Genomic DNA, 18029 nt, shown 5'->3' with positions numbered 1-18029 from the left:
ACAAATCAGGTATCTGAAGAGCCTAAATCCCATGAATGCACAATGTGTCATCACCATCACCTCTGAAAAATCAGAATCTCATAAATACGGAGAGTAAGAAATAGAAAGTGAAAAAGTCTCCATAAACACAGATATGCAGTCCCTAGCCCTCAAATTTGGTTCAGCAAAGGTAAGCAATGAAATAGGCTATTCCATAAAAATTGCTACAAATGAAGGGTACAATCTTTAACACTTTCAACCTAAATGCAGCTTATATATGATAGTGAAAGGCCAAGTAAACTATCATGGTATGAAGATTGTATTAGTTTGTCCAGTAATAGTGGCTGTACCACCTGTCATCATCCTAGATGACACTTCAAGCTCGAAGAGTATATCCTCTTCTACCAAACAAGAAAGAAAAAGTCAAAATTATGCAGGTGCATAAAATAAATAAAAATAGAAAGAAAAAATATGGAACCAGTGAAAAAAAAAATAACAGAGACTGCAAGTAAGAAAGGAAAGGAAAAAAAGGCAGCAAGTGCTCTGAGTTATGAAAACAGACAACCAGTAGAAACACAGACTAAAACCAAAATAAAATACATTTCTGTGCACATGATTTTCATGCACAAACATACAGTTCTGAAGAATTTAATCTCAACTAGAACTACTATTCAAATGTCAATTTTCTGTTTGTGACTCAAAAGCCTACACAGTAATCAGCAGGCAAAACATTTAAAGTATTAGATATTCCACAAACATGCATTTTACAGATCAACTAATGATGTTGTGTTTTGCATGAAGGGATGAAATCTGCATGGGACGGACCTGTTTCCTGAGGCTACTCCATGTATTTTTTTAAGAGCAGTTTTACATCACTTATGTAAGTTACTAAAACTCCAGAACATTTTCCAAAAACACACTACATTTTACTTTTCCCACTGTGTTTTCCCACTGTGTTTTGCTCTGCAAAAGCAGACAACAAGACGCATCTTAAGCTTTATTACTCATGCCAGATTCTCCAAAAGGTTTCGTATCAAAAACTAGGGACCTACACAACTAGATTCAAACTCTCTGTGAACTGCTGAACTAAGCAGGCAGAAGAATATTCAGTATATATGATGATAAGAGATTTTTCCCAGAAGTATTATAACAGTCATATCTAAAATAAATATGGACGACATAACTTTAAAGGAAGTGCTGTCAAATTTTTCCACTCATGTTATATTTATTCAAACTGTAACACAAAGTTGTAGTAATCAGTTCTTAGCAGCTATACAGATTACTGTTCACATTTGCAAAATGGTATTCATCAGAGGTAATACCAGAAAGTTGAATAATTTTATATTCCAAAGTGCTATCATTTCTGTAGGAACCAAGAATCTTGACTTGGGTATTCGTGAAATGTAATCTAAAACATATTTCCTTATCTCATGCTGCTTGATCTTAATATATCACGAATCCCTAGGTATTGTATCCTTGTTTGGTCCCCAGAGAGGCAGAAGGTAGCTGTATAATCAAATCATACACTACAAAGTAGCATGATGGCATGATACACACTGCAAACAAAGCTAGTATCTTTCTTGGGCTACCACAGAAGAAACAAAACAGTATTAGGAAATATCAGACCTGTAAAAAAATCACTGGCAAAACCAGTAAATATTAAGTTATTCCAACACCAAGCTCAGTTGCCCCTTGTCTATTGTTATAATTTCTTTAACACACACACACATACACACGTATACGCCCAGCATTACTGCTCGAACAGGAAGGGTGGGTGCAGGCTGTCAAATGTGTTCCACTGCTGACTGCCCTTGCTCTCCCCCTCGTTTTTATAGAAAGGTCCAGGAGACGGTAACACAACTTGAGATACACTACTAGTCTTGAATTTGTACACGTTTGTCTACCATCCACCCAACAGAACAGAGGTAGCGGGCAAAACATGGACTGAACAATGTTAAGAGAGTGGAATGATTGTAGGGAATTTATGTTGTTCTAACTGCAGTGAAGGGATGAGAGATGGACTGTGTGTGAATACTGCCCACTTCTATTCCATGCTGTGATGATGTTATTTTGATTTTGGTGTGGGGAATTCTTTTTTTGTTGATGTGACTGAAGTTTGTGAAGATGATGTGATGAATGTGGATTTCAATGATAATTCTTAAATATGTGATTCAAAGAGGCAAGGGGCAGAATATATTTGGTTCCAAGGTTCTGATAGCCAGGGGAGGTTACAGGGGTGGCTTCTGTGAGAAGCGGCTAGAAGCTTCCCCTATGTCCGACAGAGCCAATGCCAGCCGGCTCCAAGACGGACCCCGCCACTGGCCAAGGCCAAGCCCATCAGTGATAGCGGTAGCGACTCTGCGATAACAGATTTAAGAAGGGGGAAAAAAACTGCTGTAAAAACAGCAGCCAGAGAGAAAGGAGTAAGAATACATGAAACAACTCTGCAGACACCAAGGTCAGTGAAGAAGGAGGGGGAGGAGATGCTCCAGGCGCCGGAGCAGAGATTCCCCTGCAGCCCCTGGTGGGGAAGACCATGGTGAGGCAGGCTGTCCCCCTGCAGCCCAGGGAGGTCCACGGTGGAGCAGATGCCCACATGCAGCCTGTGGAGGACCCCACGCCAGAGCAGGTGGATGCCCAAAGGAGGCTGTGATCCCATGGGAAGCCTGCACTGGAGCAGGGTCCTGGCAGGACCTGCGGACCCATGGAGAGAGGAGCCCACCCTGGAGCAGGTTTTCTGGCAGGACTTGTGACCCCACAGGGGACCCACGCTGGAGCAGTCTGTGCCTGAAGAACTGCACCCCGTGGAAGGGACCCACGCTGGAGCAGTTCGTGAAGAACTGCAGCCTGTGGGAAGGACCCACACTGGAGAAGTTCGTGGAGGACCGACTCCCATGGGAGGGACCCCACGCTGGAGCCCAGGAAGAGTGAGGAGTCCTCCCCCTGAGGAGGAAGGAGCAGCAGAGACAACATGTGATGAACTGACCCCAACCCCCATTCCCAGTCCCCCGGCACCACTGGCGGGGAGGAGGTAGAGAAAATTGGGAGCAAAGTTGAGCCTGGGAAGAAGGAAGTGGTTGGGGGAAGGTGTTTTAAGATTTGGGTTTATTTCTTATTACCCTACTCTAATTTCATTGGTAATAAATTAAATTAATTTTTTCCCTAAGTTCAGTCTGTTTTGCCCTTGACAGTAGTTGCTGAGTGATGTCCCTGTCCCTATCATGACCCATGAGCCTTTTGTTATATTTTCTCTCTCCCGTCCAGTTGAGGGGAGTGATAGAGCAGCTTTGGTGGGCACCTGACATCCAGCCAGGGTCAACCCACCACAGCTGATTTTGGAAGCATATAAATACCTAAGAACACAACAAATCTAGCTTGATTTAGATCTAGCTGATCTTGATTAAATTCAGTTCTTAAGTACGTGAATTTGTGCATTTTATGGCTAGTACAGCCATTATACCAATGGAGTCATTTCTCGATGTTCTCTGAACCTTTTCGGTGGAGTTGGGAAAGCTAAGCCAAAAGCGTCATCTCTCAGAACCATGGATTTAAGAAAAGAGAACAACTGTATTTGTATAAATAATTGTACTAAAAAACCACTCACATTCCTTTTTCTCCAATCTGCATTCTACCGTTGATGGTCCCCCTATTTTTCAAGCTGAAACATTAGCATTCAGAATATGCAGAGCCAAGTATAAAGAAAGATGTTTCTATAGGTGAAGTACAACACAGCCTACTGTTAAACGACCTGTCACTTTTAACAAAACGAATGCTCCCTATTCTACCTTCTCCCACCCCCAGCCCAATGAGCTCCCGAATCTCTCATCACCTGCTGTGTGCCTGTCACACACACAAGCCAATGGAGCCACAAAATTGCTCTGCACAGGTGCATCCCAAATAACAAGGATACTGTGTAATCCACGTCTTTCCCTGCCAGGCTGGTGCCCATGTTGTCTTTTTACAAGCCAGCTAGTTTCTCTCACCTTCTCCAACAGGAGTTAGAGCCTTCTGTTTTAATAAACCTCAAAACACGACGCCCCACCCCCAACCCCCAAGCGTGGATGTGTATAAAGCCGTCCTCTCACTGTTGTCCACTTCTGACAAAGAAAGAACCAAGTCCCCCCACCACAGGAAAAAAAAAAAGAAAAAGCCGCCTATCCTTTCATCTAGAGCCAAGGCTCTGTGAGCCAAATCTATCAACCCGCATCCCCCTGCCTCTGTCACAGAGAAAGAACCAAGACCCCGATGGGGAGGAGCAAGTGCTCTTACCTTAATTATGCTGCTCCTCCGGGGGATGCCAGGTTTGCCTTCTCGCTGTTGACCGGTGGAAAATCCTTTCTCTTTGCTGCAGCTCTCCGGGCTTGCAGGAGGAGCCGATCCCGGCTCCTCGCCGGCTCCCGCTAGGGCACAGTCCCCGTTGGAGACCCGGCTGCCCGCACTGTCAAAGCGGGATCTCCCGCCGCCGCCGCCGCCGCCACCTCCTCCTCCTCCTTCCCCATCTCCTGCCTTGAAGGCCACCTTCCCTTGGACCGGCCCCGGGGAGGAAGGGAGCCCCCCGCCGCCGGTGCCGCCACCGCTGCCAAACTCCGCCATCAGCCTCCCTGACTACAGCAGAAACAATATTGCTGTCCCCCTCCCCTCCTCTGCAGCTGCTCGGCGGTGGCTCTTCTTCCGCTTTCCGTGTATTTACGATCGGGGGATTTTGAGCAAAAGTCTCTCCCCTCCGCACATTTGGCAGCTGAGGCCGCGTAGCTCCGGCAGGGGGGACAAACGTCTCGGTTGCGTCTCGGCGAGCACCAGTGCTTCAGCACCTGGGGAAGGAAAAGAAACGAAACGTGACAGCCTGCCCGCACACGAGGCGGCGGCGGCGGGCGGAGGAGCGTTACACCGCGGCGCGCTCCCCTACAGACACACGCGCGCGGGAGGGGAGGGGAGGGACCGCGCGAGGTCTCCGCGAGGCGCCACGCCACGCCGGGCACACGCGCGACCCGGCGGGTCGGGTCCGGTCCGGTGCGGTGCAGCACAGCGCCGCGGGGGGCCGCGCGGGGACGGGGGGCAGCCCCGCCGCGGGGCAGAGGGGCCGGGCCGGCCGCTGCCCGCTGCGGGGGGGGGGGGGGAGCGGGAAGGTTTGAGGGGGACTGGAGGAACCGCGCCGTGCGGGCTGCTCAGCCAGGAGAACGAGAGACGGTGATGGCGGTATTCTCACCCTTACGGTGAAACCCACAGTCGCAGAGCAGCGAGGCGGGAGCGAAAAGAGAACTTGGAGAACAATACGCCCCAAACCCGCCGGCCCCAGCCCGGGGGAAAGCCCGTCCCACGCACAGCGGGGACGACCCGCCGCAGACCCTCTCCGGCCACGCGCGACGGATCGAGAAGCGGCGGAACACGAGCAACGCCGCCGCCGCCCCGCGGGGCACCCTCCCAGGCGCCATCCGCAACTTTTCTCCCCTCCGCGCTGCCTGCCGACATCCAGCCGCCTCGCAGCGGCTACAGCCGCGGCCCGGGCAGCGGCACCCTCCCGAGCCGCTACCCGCGGTGCCTCCCCCCCGCAGCCGGCCCCCTCCCGCACGCTGCGCCCCCGCTACCCACCTCGGCGGCCAGGTGGCAAGGGGAGCCACCCCCCCGCTGCCGCCACGGCTGCTGCAGTAGCCGCTTTTTCCCCCTCTCCCCTCCTCCCCGCTATGGTCGCCGCCTCTGCCCGGAGCCGGATACAGAGAGAAACTGATTCATGTGCTCGCTTCCCTCGCTCTCCGCTGCCGCCGCCGCCGCCTCCCCCAGCTCCGAGCCCGGCAACAGCCCCGAGGGGGGAAATGCCGGCAGCGCCGAGGGCACAGGCAGCCCCGGCCGCCCCCGCTGGGAAACTCTCCGGGGAAGGCAGAGTAAGCGAGCCGGGCTCGCCCCCCCCCTCCGCCCGCCGCTGCCAATCACAGGGGCCGGCCCCGCGCGGATTGGGCGGCCCCGCCGCCAGCACCCCCCTCCGGCAGCTCGGGGGCGCTCCGCCGGAGGGCAGGTCCCGCGCCCGCCCCGCCGCCGCCGCCGGCCGGCCCCTTCCCTCGCCCCGGGGCTGCCGGCGGATTCCTGCACACGCTCCCTGCCCGCGCAGACGCCCCTGGCTAACACAGAAGAAAGCCCGCTCCTCGCCGCCCCGCGCCCGGCCGCGTCCCCCGCTCCTCCCCGCCGCGGGGCCGGCGCAGCGCTGCTCGCCCCGGACGGCGGGAGCCCTTCCCACCCCTCCCGTCGGGGCCCCGCGCCCTTCACCCGCCCTGCCCAGCGCCCGCGCCCATCGAACGGGCCGGGCGCGGGGCGACGGCGGCGGGGGCGCGCAGGAAGGGCGGGGGGGCGGCGGCCCAACGGTCGCTCCCGCCCGCCGTGAGGTGACCGGCGGCCGCCGGGGAGGTGGCCTCGCCCTACCCTGCCGCCGGGGCTTCTGCGGAGCTCGCAGCCGGCGGGGGCTGCTGAGGCCGATTAGATCCGTTAATTAATACAGGGGAGAAGGTGACGGAGCGCTGGAATAGTAAAAGCTTAATGAGGACTGCAACTTGGCGGTTACCCTAGCTAAGAGTGGTGTCCACAACAAAGCAAGCGCAGCCGGTGTGCCCTTACGTACCCCATGCATACCTGTTTACGTGTGCTATGAGACAAACACAAGTGACTTCGCGTATGAGGAATAATTCAAAGAGCCACATGTTTATTTTTACCTCTTGACACGGCTGCGTATTGCAAGAGCTTGATATTTCATGACTATGTTGAATAAAGGGAAATGAAATGCCGCAGTTGAGGCACTTGGCCCTCTGCTTGAAATTCAGAAGTTGAGTCAGACGCGGAGGCACTACGTTGAGATCACGGGCAAAATTAGGAATCACAGAAATAGGAGTGCAAAGAGTCACGCTGAGCGAAGAGACACCTAAGACGGCCCACACCATCTGACCTTCGGCATTTGGTTGAAGTGCTTAATGCAGGAGCTAGGCTCGGATTATAGTCGAACGAAAGCACTACGCTTTTAATTTAGGTTCCCCCAGTTGCTCTCTGGAGATCGCTGACTGTGTCTGGAGCCTTGGCACCAGAGATCAGACGCTTATCGTAGATACCTAGAATAAGGCAGCATAAATACCTCCCTTCGGTGTGCTGGTGCGGAGTCACGTGGTGGAAGCGCTGGAGCGAAGAAGAGTACATTTTCAATCCTGTCCCTTGGCTCCAGGGCCTTACCACGGACTGCAGAGCAGTACCTCCACCCGTTGGTGGCCCACTGCCTTGAGCTGTGTCCAAAGGGAAGGCACCTCCAGCTTCTCCTCTGGAGCACCAAGGGACAGCTCACTCCTCCAAAACACTGAGAGACACAGGGGTGATGCCGCCTTCTGTCTGTGTTTAGTGATTAGATCGCTTGGAGCATGAGAGCCCTTATTTCAATCCCCTCTCTTCCTGAACGGATTCACACACGTGTCCCCACTGCCATTAGGCAGCCGCCAATTTACAGGCTGGTTCTGGTGAGAGCATTTTCCTTGGGAAGCTGTGCCACACTATGGAAAAGAAACCAAGAGACACTGGGCAGGAAAGAAGACGGAGCACAAGTGGGAATGTGACTGCAGTTTAGCAGTAATCTGCTCACAGGTGTTATTAAATAATCATCTTGGTAGCAAGGAAAGGACTAAACAACTCACCTTTGAGGTGAGAGGTCTAGTAACTAAGACACAGGAACCCACTTGGTTTTGTGTCATCGAAGTGCCACACCACTCCCACAGAGTAAATCTCCTTCAGGTGCATAATAATTGCATGTAATAAATCATTAATCTCTGGTCCATGACTTGCAGGCAATATTCTGTCTGCAAGTCTGTCTACAATGGTGTTCATCACTGTAGGAAAAAGGGACTGTGAAGTATGATCTAACTTGGTGAGAGGTATGAACCTATTTGGAGAATATTACTTATTCAGTATCATTTCTAGTGGGTCAAGGAAGTTCAGAACCTGACACTGCTACATCACTCATATATATGGTCCTAATTTTAATCAAACTATTAACAATGCTTAAGTTTAAATGAAAACGTAGACATTTGTAGGATTTAGGCTGTAAACACTGAAGGACATTAAGATTTGAAATAGCCAAAGTTTGTGTTTTCCATTAGCTGGAGATACAGTGATTTTACCATTTGGCCATATCTGAATGTCTCTTGCCTGAACATCTTGCTTTGCCATTTAAGTAGGAAAAGGCAGCCTTGAATATTAAAGGAATGTTCAGTATTGTATCTCCAGGTGTGCACATCACAAGCCAACCCTACAGGAGACACTTTGTCGTTAGGATCATCACTATTTCTTCTGGAGGAGGAGATTTACATACAACCAGTACAAAATGTTATTAGAATAATTTGTCACAGAGTGTTGCGAGTAAACAGGTGAAGAAGATGTGTGCTTTCTGTCATTTTACTACTTAAGATGCACATACTAAAACACCAGGTTTTAGGCCTTTAGCAAAATTTGATCAGTCCCGTCTCAGAGAAAAAAAGAAGAAAAAAACCCCTCCCTTTTCAACTCTGCTTATCTGTCCAACCTGTATAGAAACGAGATAACACCACTGAAAAAGAAATCATTTAACTTTAGCCTTGGCAGTTCTGTAATGAATGATATCAAGACATGCAGACATTGCCAGACTTTTGGCTGTAAAAGTGATGATTTAATACAAAGGAACCAGTAAAACTTCTGAACCTCATCTTAAGGACACATGCCTGCAAGTCAATGTAATAGTACTGGCATTGTGCTTATGCTAATTACTGAAACTTAGTTACTGATAAAAACATGGTATCAGACACTAAAGTAGAAAAGTTGTACTAGAAAGATGGAGGTAGCAAATAATTATTTCTCTGAATCTGAAATTTCTTCTGATCACCATTCACTGATTTTTATTATTGCCCCAATTTACAGAATTTCCTTACATTAGCAAAGTGTTTATTCAGATGCATTTTTGATGCATTAAGTTGAAAAATACTTCCATACACAAAATGAAGCATTTCTGATAAACCAAAGTCCCAGAAATGGCCACCAGGATTGGGCTACTCTGTAGAGACTTTGTTTATCCCAGTGAGCTCACGTTTCTGAAGTAGTTAATGTTATACTAATGTATACCATATACTTCCTTTGCCACAGCATTTTGAAGATCATGGGGTGAAGAAACTTTCTCATCATCATTATTCAATAGCGGCCTCAGCAGGCTCTATTTGTTTAATTGTTAAGTGAAATAAGGATTATAATGGAATCAAAAGACACCTCTGTGACAATATTTAACTGAGTTCTTGCTGTCATGTGCACATATTAGCTATTTTCATAAAATCCTATTAAATATCAGTTGCACACCTAAGCTAATATTACCCCTCAAACTTTTCTAACTCAAATAGTGTAGCAGTAGAAACCTGCCAAGAAAGACTATGTTTAAACCCCTAACCAGTGACTAAATGACCAGTATTTAAATAAGCCAAATGCCAGATTATTACTAATAGCCTAAATACTTTTTATTCCAAACATGAAAAACTTTAATTAGTGATTATCTTCTTTAAATGTTGCTTTTCTGACATCTCTGCTTGGAATATGTTTTTTCATTATTATAAGTATCTCTACAATTCCAGTGATAATTTTTTAAATTGCCTGACTTGATTGTTCAGGTCACAGTCTTGCAGATACTTATTATACTTGTTTATAATTAAGTATACATGTTTAAGCAGTCCCATTACAGTCGGAATCTAATTCATAATTAATCCAAAGCAAAGTTTAGCTATAAATAATGCATTATTGTATACAACATCTGTAAAGTGCAGGTGTGTCATATGCACGTAAAAAGAGCAGACGGTACGAGTGGGGGAATATGAATGGATGTGCACTAAAGACAGCAAAAATGTAGGTAGGCAAACATAGGCTAAATTGACAGATTTGTTTACTGGGAAGCATTTGTTAACACTGTGTACTTGAAATTAATTATGTTTATAATTTTGGAAAGTTCATTATACTAGCAGTAAGCATGAGGATTTTTTTTTAATCAAGCAGATCAACCATTTTAGCCTATTAATTGCAGCCTAAGGAATGTTTACTCTCTATCCTACCTATCATACCAATTAGTTTGGCTACCAGCCTACTAAATTTGACGGTTGAGGATTAACAAGAGCTTAACAGTAAATCAACTCTTCCCCTACAGACTATTGAATCCAGAAGGAGTGTTTTTCCAAATCAAGATCATTCAAAAGTTCTTCTCTAAACTGTCTGTTATGAAGGCTATCATGCTGTGAGGTTAATTGGTTGCAATGCAGCATTAAATCACATTGCTTTGAAAATGAGACTCTGTTTATATGTTTTAAAAAAGGTCAAGATTTTTCAAAACTGAACAACAGCATTCCCTGCCTTTTAAAATAGTGAACTAGACACTTTAATGGAAAGTTAAAGAGCAGATGTGAATGACTTTCCGGAAGTCAGGCTCCCTTAAGGCCTCAGTTTACAAACTAGAAATTAAGTCTCTTTTCAAAGTCTTGACCTAGACACTAATTCTGAGTAAATCTGTTGGGGATCCTGAAGTTATCTTAACTGGAAATGAGAGTTTATTGTATTCTAATAGCATGTTGTTTGTTTGCCACTCTTGAAAAGGCTGAAAATCAAATCTTTTTTGTTTGATTTTTGTATCATTGTTTGGAAAAACTTACTTTGTAACAATAATATTTGAGGTTATATTGGGTAAGGTTTCTATGGAGCAAAATTTGTATTTCCTTCTACTAGGAAAGACAGACACAGTGGATAAGACTTGCATCATGTGCATTTCAGCTGAGGTACATATGTTTTACCAGAGAGACTGCAGCAACAAACCTGTTCTTGAAGTGTTTCTGATGCATCATTAAAAAGAGCATATAAACAGTGTTTGCCATCTCCTAGCTTGTTCTCTGCCCTCTAAGGAAAAGTTACAGAGTTACAAAATGGGCTCAGAGCCAGAATTCCACAAAGGATTGGATTTCATTTTGTCCCTCCTTATATTTGTCAGTAACTATTGGATATATACAGAGGCATTTGACTTCTGGGACATAAGGCATTTCGCAAGTCATCTATTTTTGTAATTTGAGGCATCTGACTATTATTGCAGGAGCATGCAAATAAAATAGCCCACAATGAGCTTTTATAACTTCTTCAAACCTAAACTTTTCTTTTGCGAACTAACTGAAGTGTTAATACTGATCAAAACCTTTCATTAAATTCTCACATTAAAAAAAAAACCACAAACAAACAAAAAACAAACCAAAAAAAACCAGAAACAAACAAAACATAAAGCTTTTCATTTGTAATTTCAGGATGATATGCTTTGTGAATTCTCTTCACAGCAGAATATTAAACACTTTCACTGCTTTGAGGAAAATTGCATCTCTTCCATTATAGGAGAGTAAGTAAATAAAATAGGTTGATTTTTGTCAGCTAAGTTCCTTCTAAAATTGTCTGCATTTTTTCATGTCCATGAAGGTAAACACGGGGTCTACACATGCTTAGTAGGAATTGCAGTGTGTTATGTCTTCACTTTGAAGACATAATAGGAAAGTTCACACATACACACTTCTGCTGATAAACAGTTAACTATATGCTGGTGTCAGTTTCTCTTGTTAGAAGGCTTAGGACACACAAGACCACAGAAAAAGGAAAAGGTATGTATAAAAGAGGAATGAAGTTCTTTTAATGAATGGCAGTCAAAATCCACATTATTCACTTTAACCTAGTAACTTTTCTGAATTGTAAGAAATCACACGGTATTCTTAGTATATACCACAAAAGAGGTGGAGGGACAACAGGAGTTGATTAAACTCATCATACCCCAAGACACAAAAGCATTTCCTTTTAGTCATTTGAGAAAAATCACACAGCACAAGTTCTTTGAAACAGTTTTTAAAAAGGTTACTAACACAAGGTGGAGGATAGGTTTTTCAGGCTCTTTGACATGGAGACTGGTAGACTGCATCACAACAGCCAGTGAGATCGTATCCTGTACTAAAGCTTGTAAAGCAGTTCCTTAATCCCATTAGTTTCTTTTGTATTGCTCACAAATGTAAAATTAACAACAGCTCTTGTTCCATAGGGATGGTAGGCTTGGGTTTGTTGCACTATCCAGCACAGCTCTTAACAGATGTCAGTTCCACCATTTAATGTTACCTAATCTTTCAAATTCTGAAGCATAAGGCAACAGTCATATTTGTTTTCTTTATTTTTAGCTCTAAAAATGCTAATAAGTTACAGTATTTATAGATGCTTTCACATGCATATTCAAAACGTCTTTACTAGAAATAGCTTTATGGTTGAAACATCTGGTCAGAAGACCTTAACTAAGCATCTATTGTACCCTTACCACAAACTGATAGGAGTGCAGTAGGCAGAAAATACTCTTCGTAATTTCTCTGAAACATTTATATTTTGCATAAACCATCCATTAAAATTGTGGTCCTGACTATTAATGTAACTTTTCCTATATTCTCTGGATTTTTGGATAAATGTATATATACAAAATCTCACTGTTAATATATGACAACTTCATTTTCTGAGTAAACAGCAGCTGAAGTAAGGGGAAAGCACCAGCTTTCTTCTGCCAGAAAACAGAAGGGAAATTCCCCACTTCTGTTCTTTGCTATGGCAATGTACTCCTGGAAGAAGAGTCGCCAGGAGGGGGAATCTCTAGTGGGACAATGGTAGGACTAAGCAGTACTTTAAGAGTTTCTAGTTCTCTCACCTGTTTGCCTGAATGTATCAGGAGGGTGGGAAACAAAGTTGTTCCATCTGGCACTCCTCTAACTCCTTTTTGCACAGAAAAAATCCTTTCATCCTTCATTCTCCCATCGAGCTCCTCCTTTCTGTTACGGATCTATATGTTTCCTTTTTCTTGAATTCATTGTAAAAACTGCTTCTTCCTCCTCCACCTAAGATAAAAATCTACACCAAGTTCAATCCTCTGAGCATTCCTAAGTCACTGCCCAAGGACAGAAGGAGGAAACCCCAGAAAAGTTAGGAAAATAGTATATAGGGGAAAGGATGAATGAAGAAAATTAATGAAAAGGGACAACAGAGAAGGACAAAAGGACATGATGGTAAAAACTATTAACATTTACTTATAACAAGTTTCAGGATTACTGTTATTGTATTCCATAGCACTAATATAGTGATGGGGGAAAAGAAGAGAGTGAACTGTGAGGTAAAGGGCAAGTCAAAATTGGAGAGGGAGAAAGCCATGGTAGGAGAAAGGGAATAAGAACTGTTAGCCACTGGAATTGGAAAACAGAGTTGAAGACAGAAGAGGACAGAAGAAAATAAAAAAAGGTTGATCAGATGGAAGAAAAATACATTATTGCAAAGAATGTCTTGAGATACAACATTACAATAAAATTCAAAGAACTTACTTAGCTGTCAAGGGTTATGACTGTACAGGGGAAGAAGAAAACTATCTTGAAATGATTTTGAATGCAAGAGGTCCTTACATTGAGATACAATGAGGCAGTAACAGTCACAAGCTGAAGAAAAGATTTTGTCTTTCAGACTACATTGCTAACATTGATATGTTCCGTATGCATTTTTTCCAGCAGAAGCAGCTGAGGCCTAAATGCATGCTTCTTGACTATTTGACATCAGTCATTTCAGTACTTAATAAAGTAACTTTTTGGGGAAAGAGGATGTTGGGGTTTTGCTCCATTTAAAATTCCTTTTTTTCCCCCCTTAAGTTCCTGAGTTCTTGCTAAGCAAGAAACAGAACACGAATTTGCATGTCTATGAAAAATAAGGTCAGATTACTGATTTTAATCTTTTTAAAATTATTAATACTTGTATCTGCATTACAGAGAAGACTAAAGGCCCCAGTCAAGATCAAGGCTCACTGCCGTTGACACTGTATAAATATATGGCATCATCCAGTTCAGAGCTGGCACCTAGCCATCCAGCTTGGAACGCAAATGGTGTGATCTTGCATCTGCTCGCAAAAGACCACATAGACATTCTCTGGGTAATATAGGAAATGTCTAACAGTTGAAAATGGATCTGGGACTTCCAAAATTCCTGACCCTCTTTCTAAGCACTTGATCATCTTTCTTCTCTGGAAGAATGTCTTCTGGTGCATATGTGTGTAGCTAGAAGGAATTTAGGACAAAGAGCAGTGAAGAACTGAAGCACTGTGTGTGCCCAAAGGATCTGCCAGTGTACATAAAGGGGCTTCGCTGATTTCTACCAGTCTGCATCTTTGTATTTTCATTTGTTTTAATTATTTTAAGGTACCTCATCCTCTTTAATCTTATTTGAAGTCTCAAGTAAGAGGCACTATAATAATACCAGCCATTTTACATAAATGATTCTGTACCAGGTGCTGAGGGTGATGGTGTCAATGAAAGGAAAATTATCTTGATTAATCTTCATTAAGTGCAGCTTTTTAAGATAAGATAGGCAATGAAATTCAGGGACTGATTTATTTAGCTTTGTATCTTTTAAAGCCTCACAAAGGCTCCCTGGGCATTTAGAAATGCAGGTGTGTTTACCCCAACTCCTCAGAACTAAGTTCAGCTCTTTTTTCTGACCAATTATCTCAGAACTTTCAATTCTGCTGATCTCAGTCATTACTTCTGACTGAGGAGGTACCACTTAAAATGTTTAAATATTGTTCAGCTGGAAAAAAAATCAGTTTCTTTGGCTTTTTTTTTTCTATCTAGCTTGTTGAATTATTAATAATGCTTTGTTTCACATTGTTTATCAGCATGGTTTCTGGATGATGAGTATGCACACACACACATGTTCATGACTATTTCCTTTGTTTCCACATTCTGTGGTGAGTATCCTTTGTTTTTCCCAATAAAATACAAAGCTGTACTCTGGAAAAAAATAGATGAAGTTACATGAAGCAGATTAAATAGATGTTTCGAGCAAGACAAACTATGTGCAAGGACCAAATAAAGCTAAAGAACAATACACAGCACTGTTCCCCAGTACCAAGCATGGGAAACACCTCACAAATACTTGTCATAAATGTAAACATGAGTTGCCCAAGAAAAAGAGAAAAATTGGCCAGAAAAACAGTAGGTTCCATAAATAGGTACTTTATTTGAATTTCTGGGGTTTGGAATCAACTTAAGATTTTAATATATGAATGACTTACAAATCCAGTGGGAATCCAAAATTAATTCAGCAAACAAAATCTTTACCCTAAGGCATTAAGATTGTTTCATTATATGTGAACTAGTTTTCCTGAAATTGTCTAGTATATTTTTAAATTTAAATAGGAATAATGTAAGATATACAAACTACATAGTAATTCTTCCTTTTCCTTGTAGTTAAAGACTGACCTTTCAGTTCACTAGCACAAATTTCTCTGAAATACCTGCCAGGCTAAGCAAAGCTTCCATCTTGATTGTACTCTTTAATAAAACAGTTTGAACATTACAAATCTACCAAGCATTAAAACATACTATTCTACATATGGAGCTGCTTTTCTTTCAAACGCAGACTATAATTAGCTATAGTGTCCCTTCTGCTCTACCAAGCCTAAAAGAGTAGTGCTACCTAAGTTAATATATGGGTTCCTTGGTTGTCAGACTGGCAGAAAGTCCATATAATACAAAGAGGAGAACTGTTATTCCCAGAGAAGCAGAAAGAGCTGGGCAACAGCTTGACTTTACATATTTTACATCTTGCAAGCTCTGAATTAATTAAAACTTACAGAAATTATCTAAATATCTGTATTTTTTTCTGTAACCTAGGGGTCTCAGGGTTTTCTATATCATGCTTTCAACTAAAAAGAATTACAAACAGGATTTTTTTCCTCGTGTAAAAAGACAGCAGTTGAGAAATTCAACACATAAAGACTCTCTAGCTACAAACATGAGCATAAAGTTAGGTTGGCTACACCAACTGATAGTATGACCTGCAGGACCACGGCTACATTAGCTACCCTGAAGGGAATTCTATTTCATTCAAAGTGACATGCTTGGGCTCACATTATATTCACTTTGATTAAGATAGAGAGAGGATTGCTTGTATTTAGATTTTTTCATTTTTTAATAGCGCCAAGAGCAATCAGCTACACTGAACCTTCATGAACTGCAGTTCATGAACTTTGGACCCTTCAGAGAGCTAGAGGGAAAGAGTGTACTCCATCCTTCAGGCAAGCCAGTTTTGAAGCTATATTCATTTTTATACGACCCCCCTCCATTGCTGGGACTCCAGAAGCAGTAATGCACAAAATAGTCCCCCACTGCAAAACGAGTGCCAAAGAACCCCATAACTGAGTCACTAACAAGATAATCATGATCTCAAAGTCCCTCTGCTTCCCAGGCCTATTCCATGTTTCAAATACCTAATGATGTTCCCTTTCCATTCCCTAGTATTGCTGTCTTTATATAGTAATAGTCTTCTCTGCAGTAATGCCAATCATTAATGACAAACCACATTCCTTAAATAAATGAACAACTATCTTATAATGTGATACTGTCCTTTTTTATTTTGCTTCACCTTTCTGGGACTTTGCAGACTACAGCCATTTGCAACAGGTCTTCTTAGGGCCTTGTCTCAGAAAAGACAAAATGTTCTGGCCCTAATCCAGGAAAGCACTTAGATACATGTTGACATTTAAGTAGATGAGTGGCCTTAGTGAGGTCAATTGGACTACTTACTTGTGTAAAGCTAAACCTGTCCTTAAATATTTTGTTCGATGGACGCAGACTATTCAGCACTTTGAATGACTGAACCCATCATTAGATCATACACAATTATTACTATTGCACAAATGCTTTATGCAATAATAATTGCCTTCCAAATTCTTTGAAATATGCAAGTTTATATTCAGTGAACAATTACTGCATCAGATTTTAGTCCAACCCCGTAGAAAAGCTATGTGATTAATTCCAATAAGCATAAGGTATTCCTGATTGTCATTGTGTTTCGGCAGTGCTGTGGGGTGTTGAGATTGAAAGGATGGGACATACTAGGGTCTGAGTGTGACCTCAAACCTGCCCCACAGGGCATATCTAAGTCTCTGTCACCCCTAGTTTGCTCTCTGGCAAACATTTGCAGCAATGCTAGTTGCTGCATCTTTGTGAGGGAGCTTTTTTTAAAACAAGACAAATGACCAGATCCCACACTTTCTAGCATTTTTGATGGAAAAAGAACATCAAGATACCTTAGCATTATGTTGCCTGTCTAATCATAAGCTAGTATTGCAGCGTGGCAGCTGAATGTTGGTTCTTTGCCCTAGAATCCAGCAAGCTGATTATTCGATGTGAGACATAGCTCAGACTTAGTTTTTATTCTTCCTCTACAGTAACTGAATGGCTGTCTGCCCTCATTACTGATATATTTTTCCTGTGTAGCATTATTAACAGAAATTCACAAAAAATGAGGTTTTGCGGTCACTTACCAGTTCTTTGTTTGAGGTACCAAGCACAGAAGGGAAAGAGGATACACCTTTTAGGAGGCCTGATAGGAAAGTCCAGCCATGTCTGGCCCTTACAGACCTCTCCAATACTGCTTGTTTCTGCTGTGACATATGTCACATAGAGCTCAGTGAACCACTCTACTGGGAGGAATTAATTTGTTAACAAGCAACACAATCATGGAGTCAGAACAACAGTGCTCATCTTTCAGCTTCCTTCAGACTTCCATCAAATAACTGAGATTAATGATTTTAGCAAAAATTCCAAGGCTTTCCATTAAAGCAAAATTCCTTCTTGGCCCCGATATGTTTATATTACCTATATAAGTAAATGAGAAATACTAATCAGTGAGATCCTAATTAAGAATTTTCCAGTGCTTGTGTACTTACTATTCAGGTTGTTCTGGAAGAGGAAAAGTGAAAAGCTAACACACTGATTTGAAGAGTATCATCTTCTTCATGCATTCTTCATCCTGCACATGTGCCACCAGCTGAATGCCACAGAAGGTTATTGTGGAGGAGTTGATCTCTGACCTTAATTTTTCCGGTACACAATAATCAGTGGAGTGATCAACATCTAAAGAGGCATCACTCCTTTTTCATAGTATACCGATATTCAGCATGAAGTAAAACATTTTCCACAGGTAAAACC

General features: G+C 43.4%; 1 protein-coding gene across 2 annotated transcripts in view; it reads right to left on the bottom strand.

Moving 5' to 3' along the window:
* The window catches only part of PLCL2 (phospholipase C like 2), a 109410-nt gene extending 103538 nt beyond the window's left edge, over positions 1 to 5872 (bottom strand). The window contains exons 1-2 of one of the 2 annotated variants that reach the window (XR_012653648.1): positions 5569 to 5872; positions 4249 to 4790 (exon numbers count right to left, since the gene is read on the bottom strand). Coding sequence is in view for 1 of the 2 variants with exons in the window: in XM_075051891.1 (XP_074907992.1) it covers positions 4249 to 4572 (324 nt within the window). In the remaining variant the exon portion in view is untranslated. The remainder of the gene's footprint in view (positions 1 to 4248; positions 4791 to 5568) is intronic. The other variant, XM_075051891.1, reaches the window with a different exon arrangement.
* Positions 5873 to 18029: the final 12157 nt, after the last annotated feature.

The sequence above is a fragment of the Buteo buteo genome, chromosome 2, assembly GCF_964188355.1.
Source record: "Buteo buteo chromosome 2, bButBut1.hap1.1, whole genome shotgun sequence".
In the NCBI taxonomy this organism is placed as follows: Eukaryota; Metazoa; Chordata; class Aves; order Accipitriformes; family Accipitridae; genus Buteo; species Buteo buteo.
Note: the sequence above shows the minus strand (reverse complement) of the source record. Positions and strands in the feature narration are given on the sequence as shown.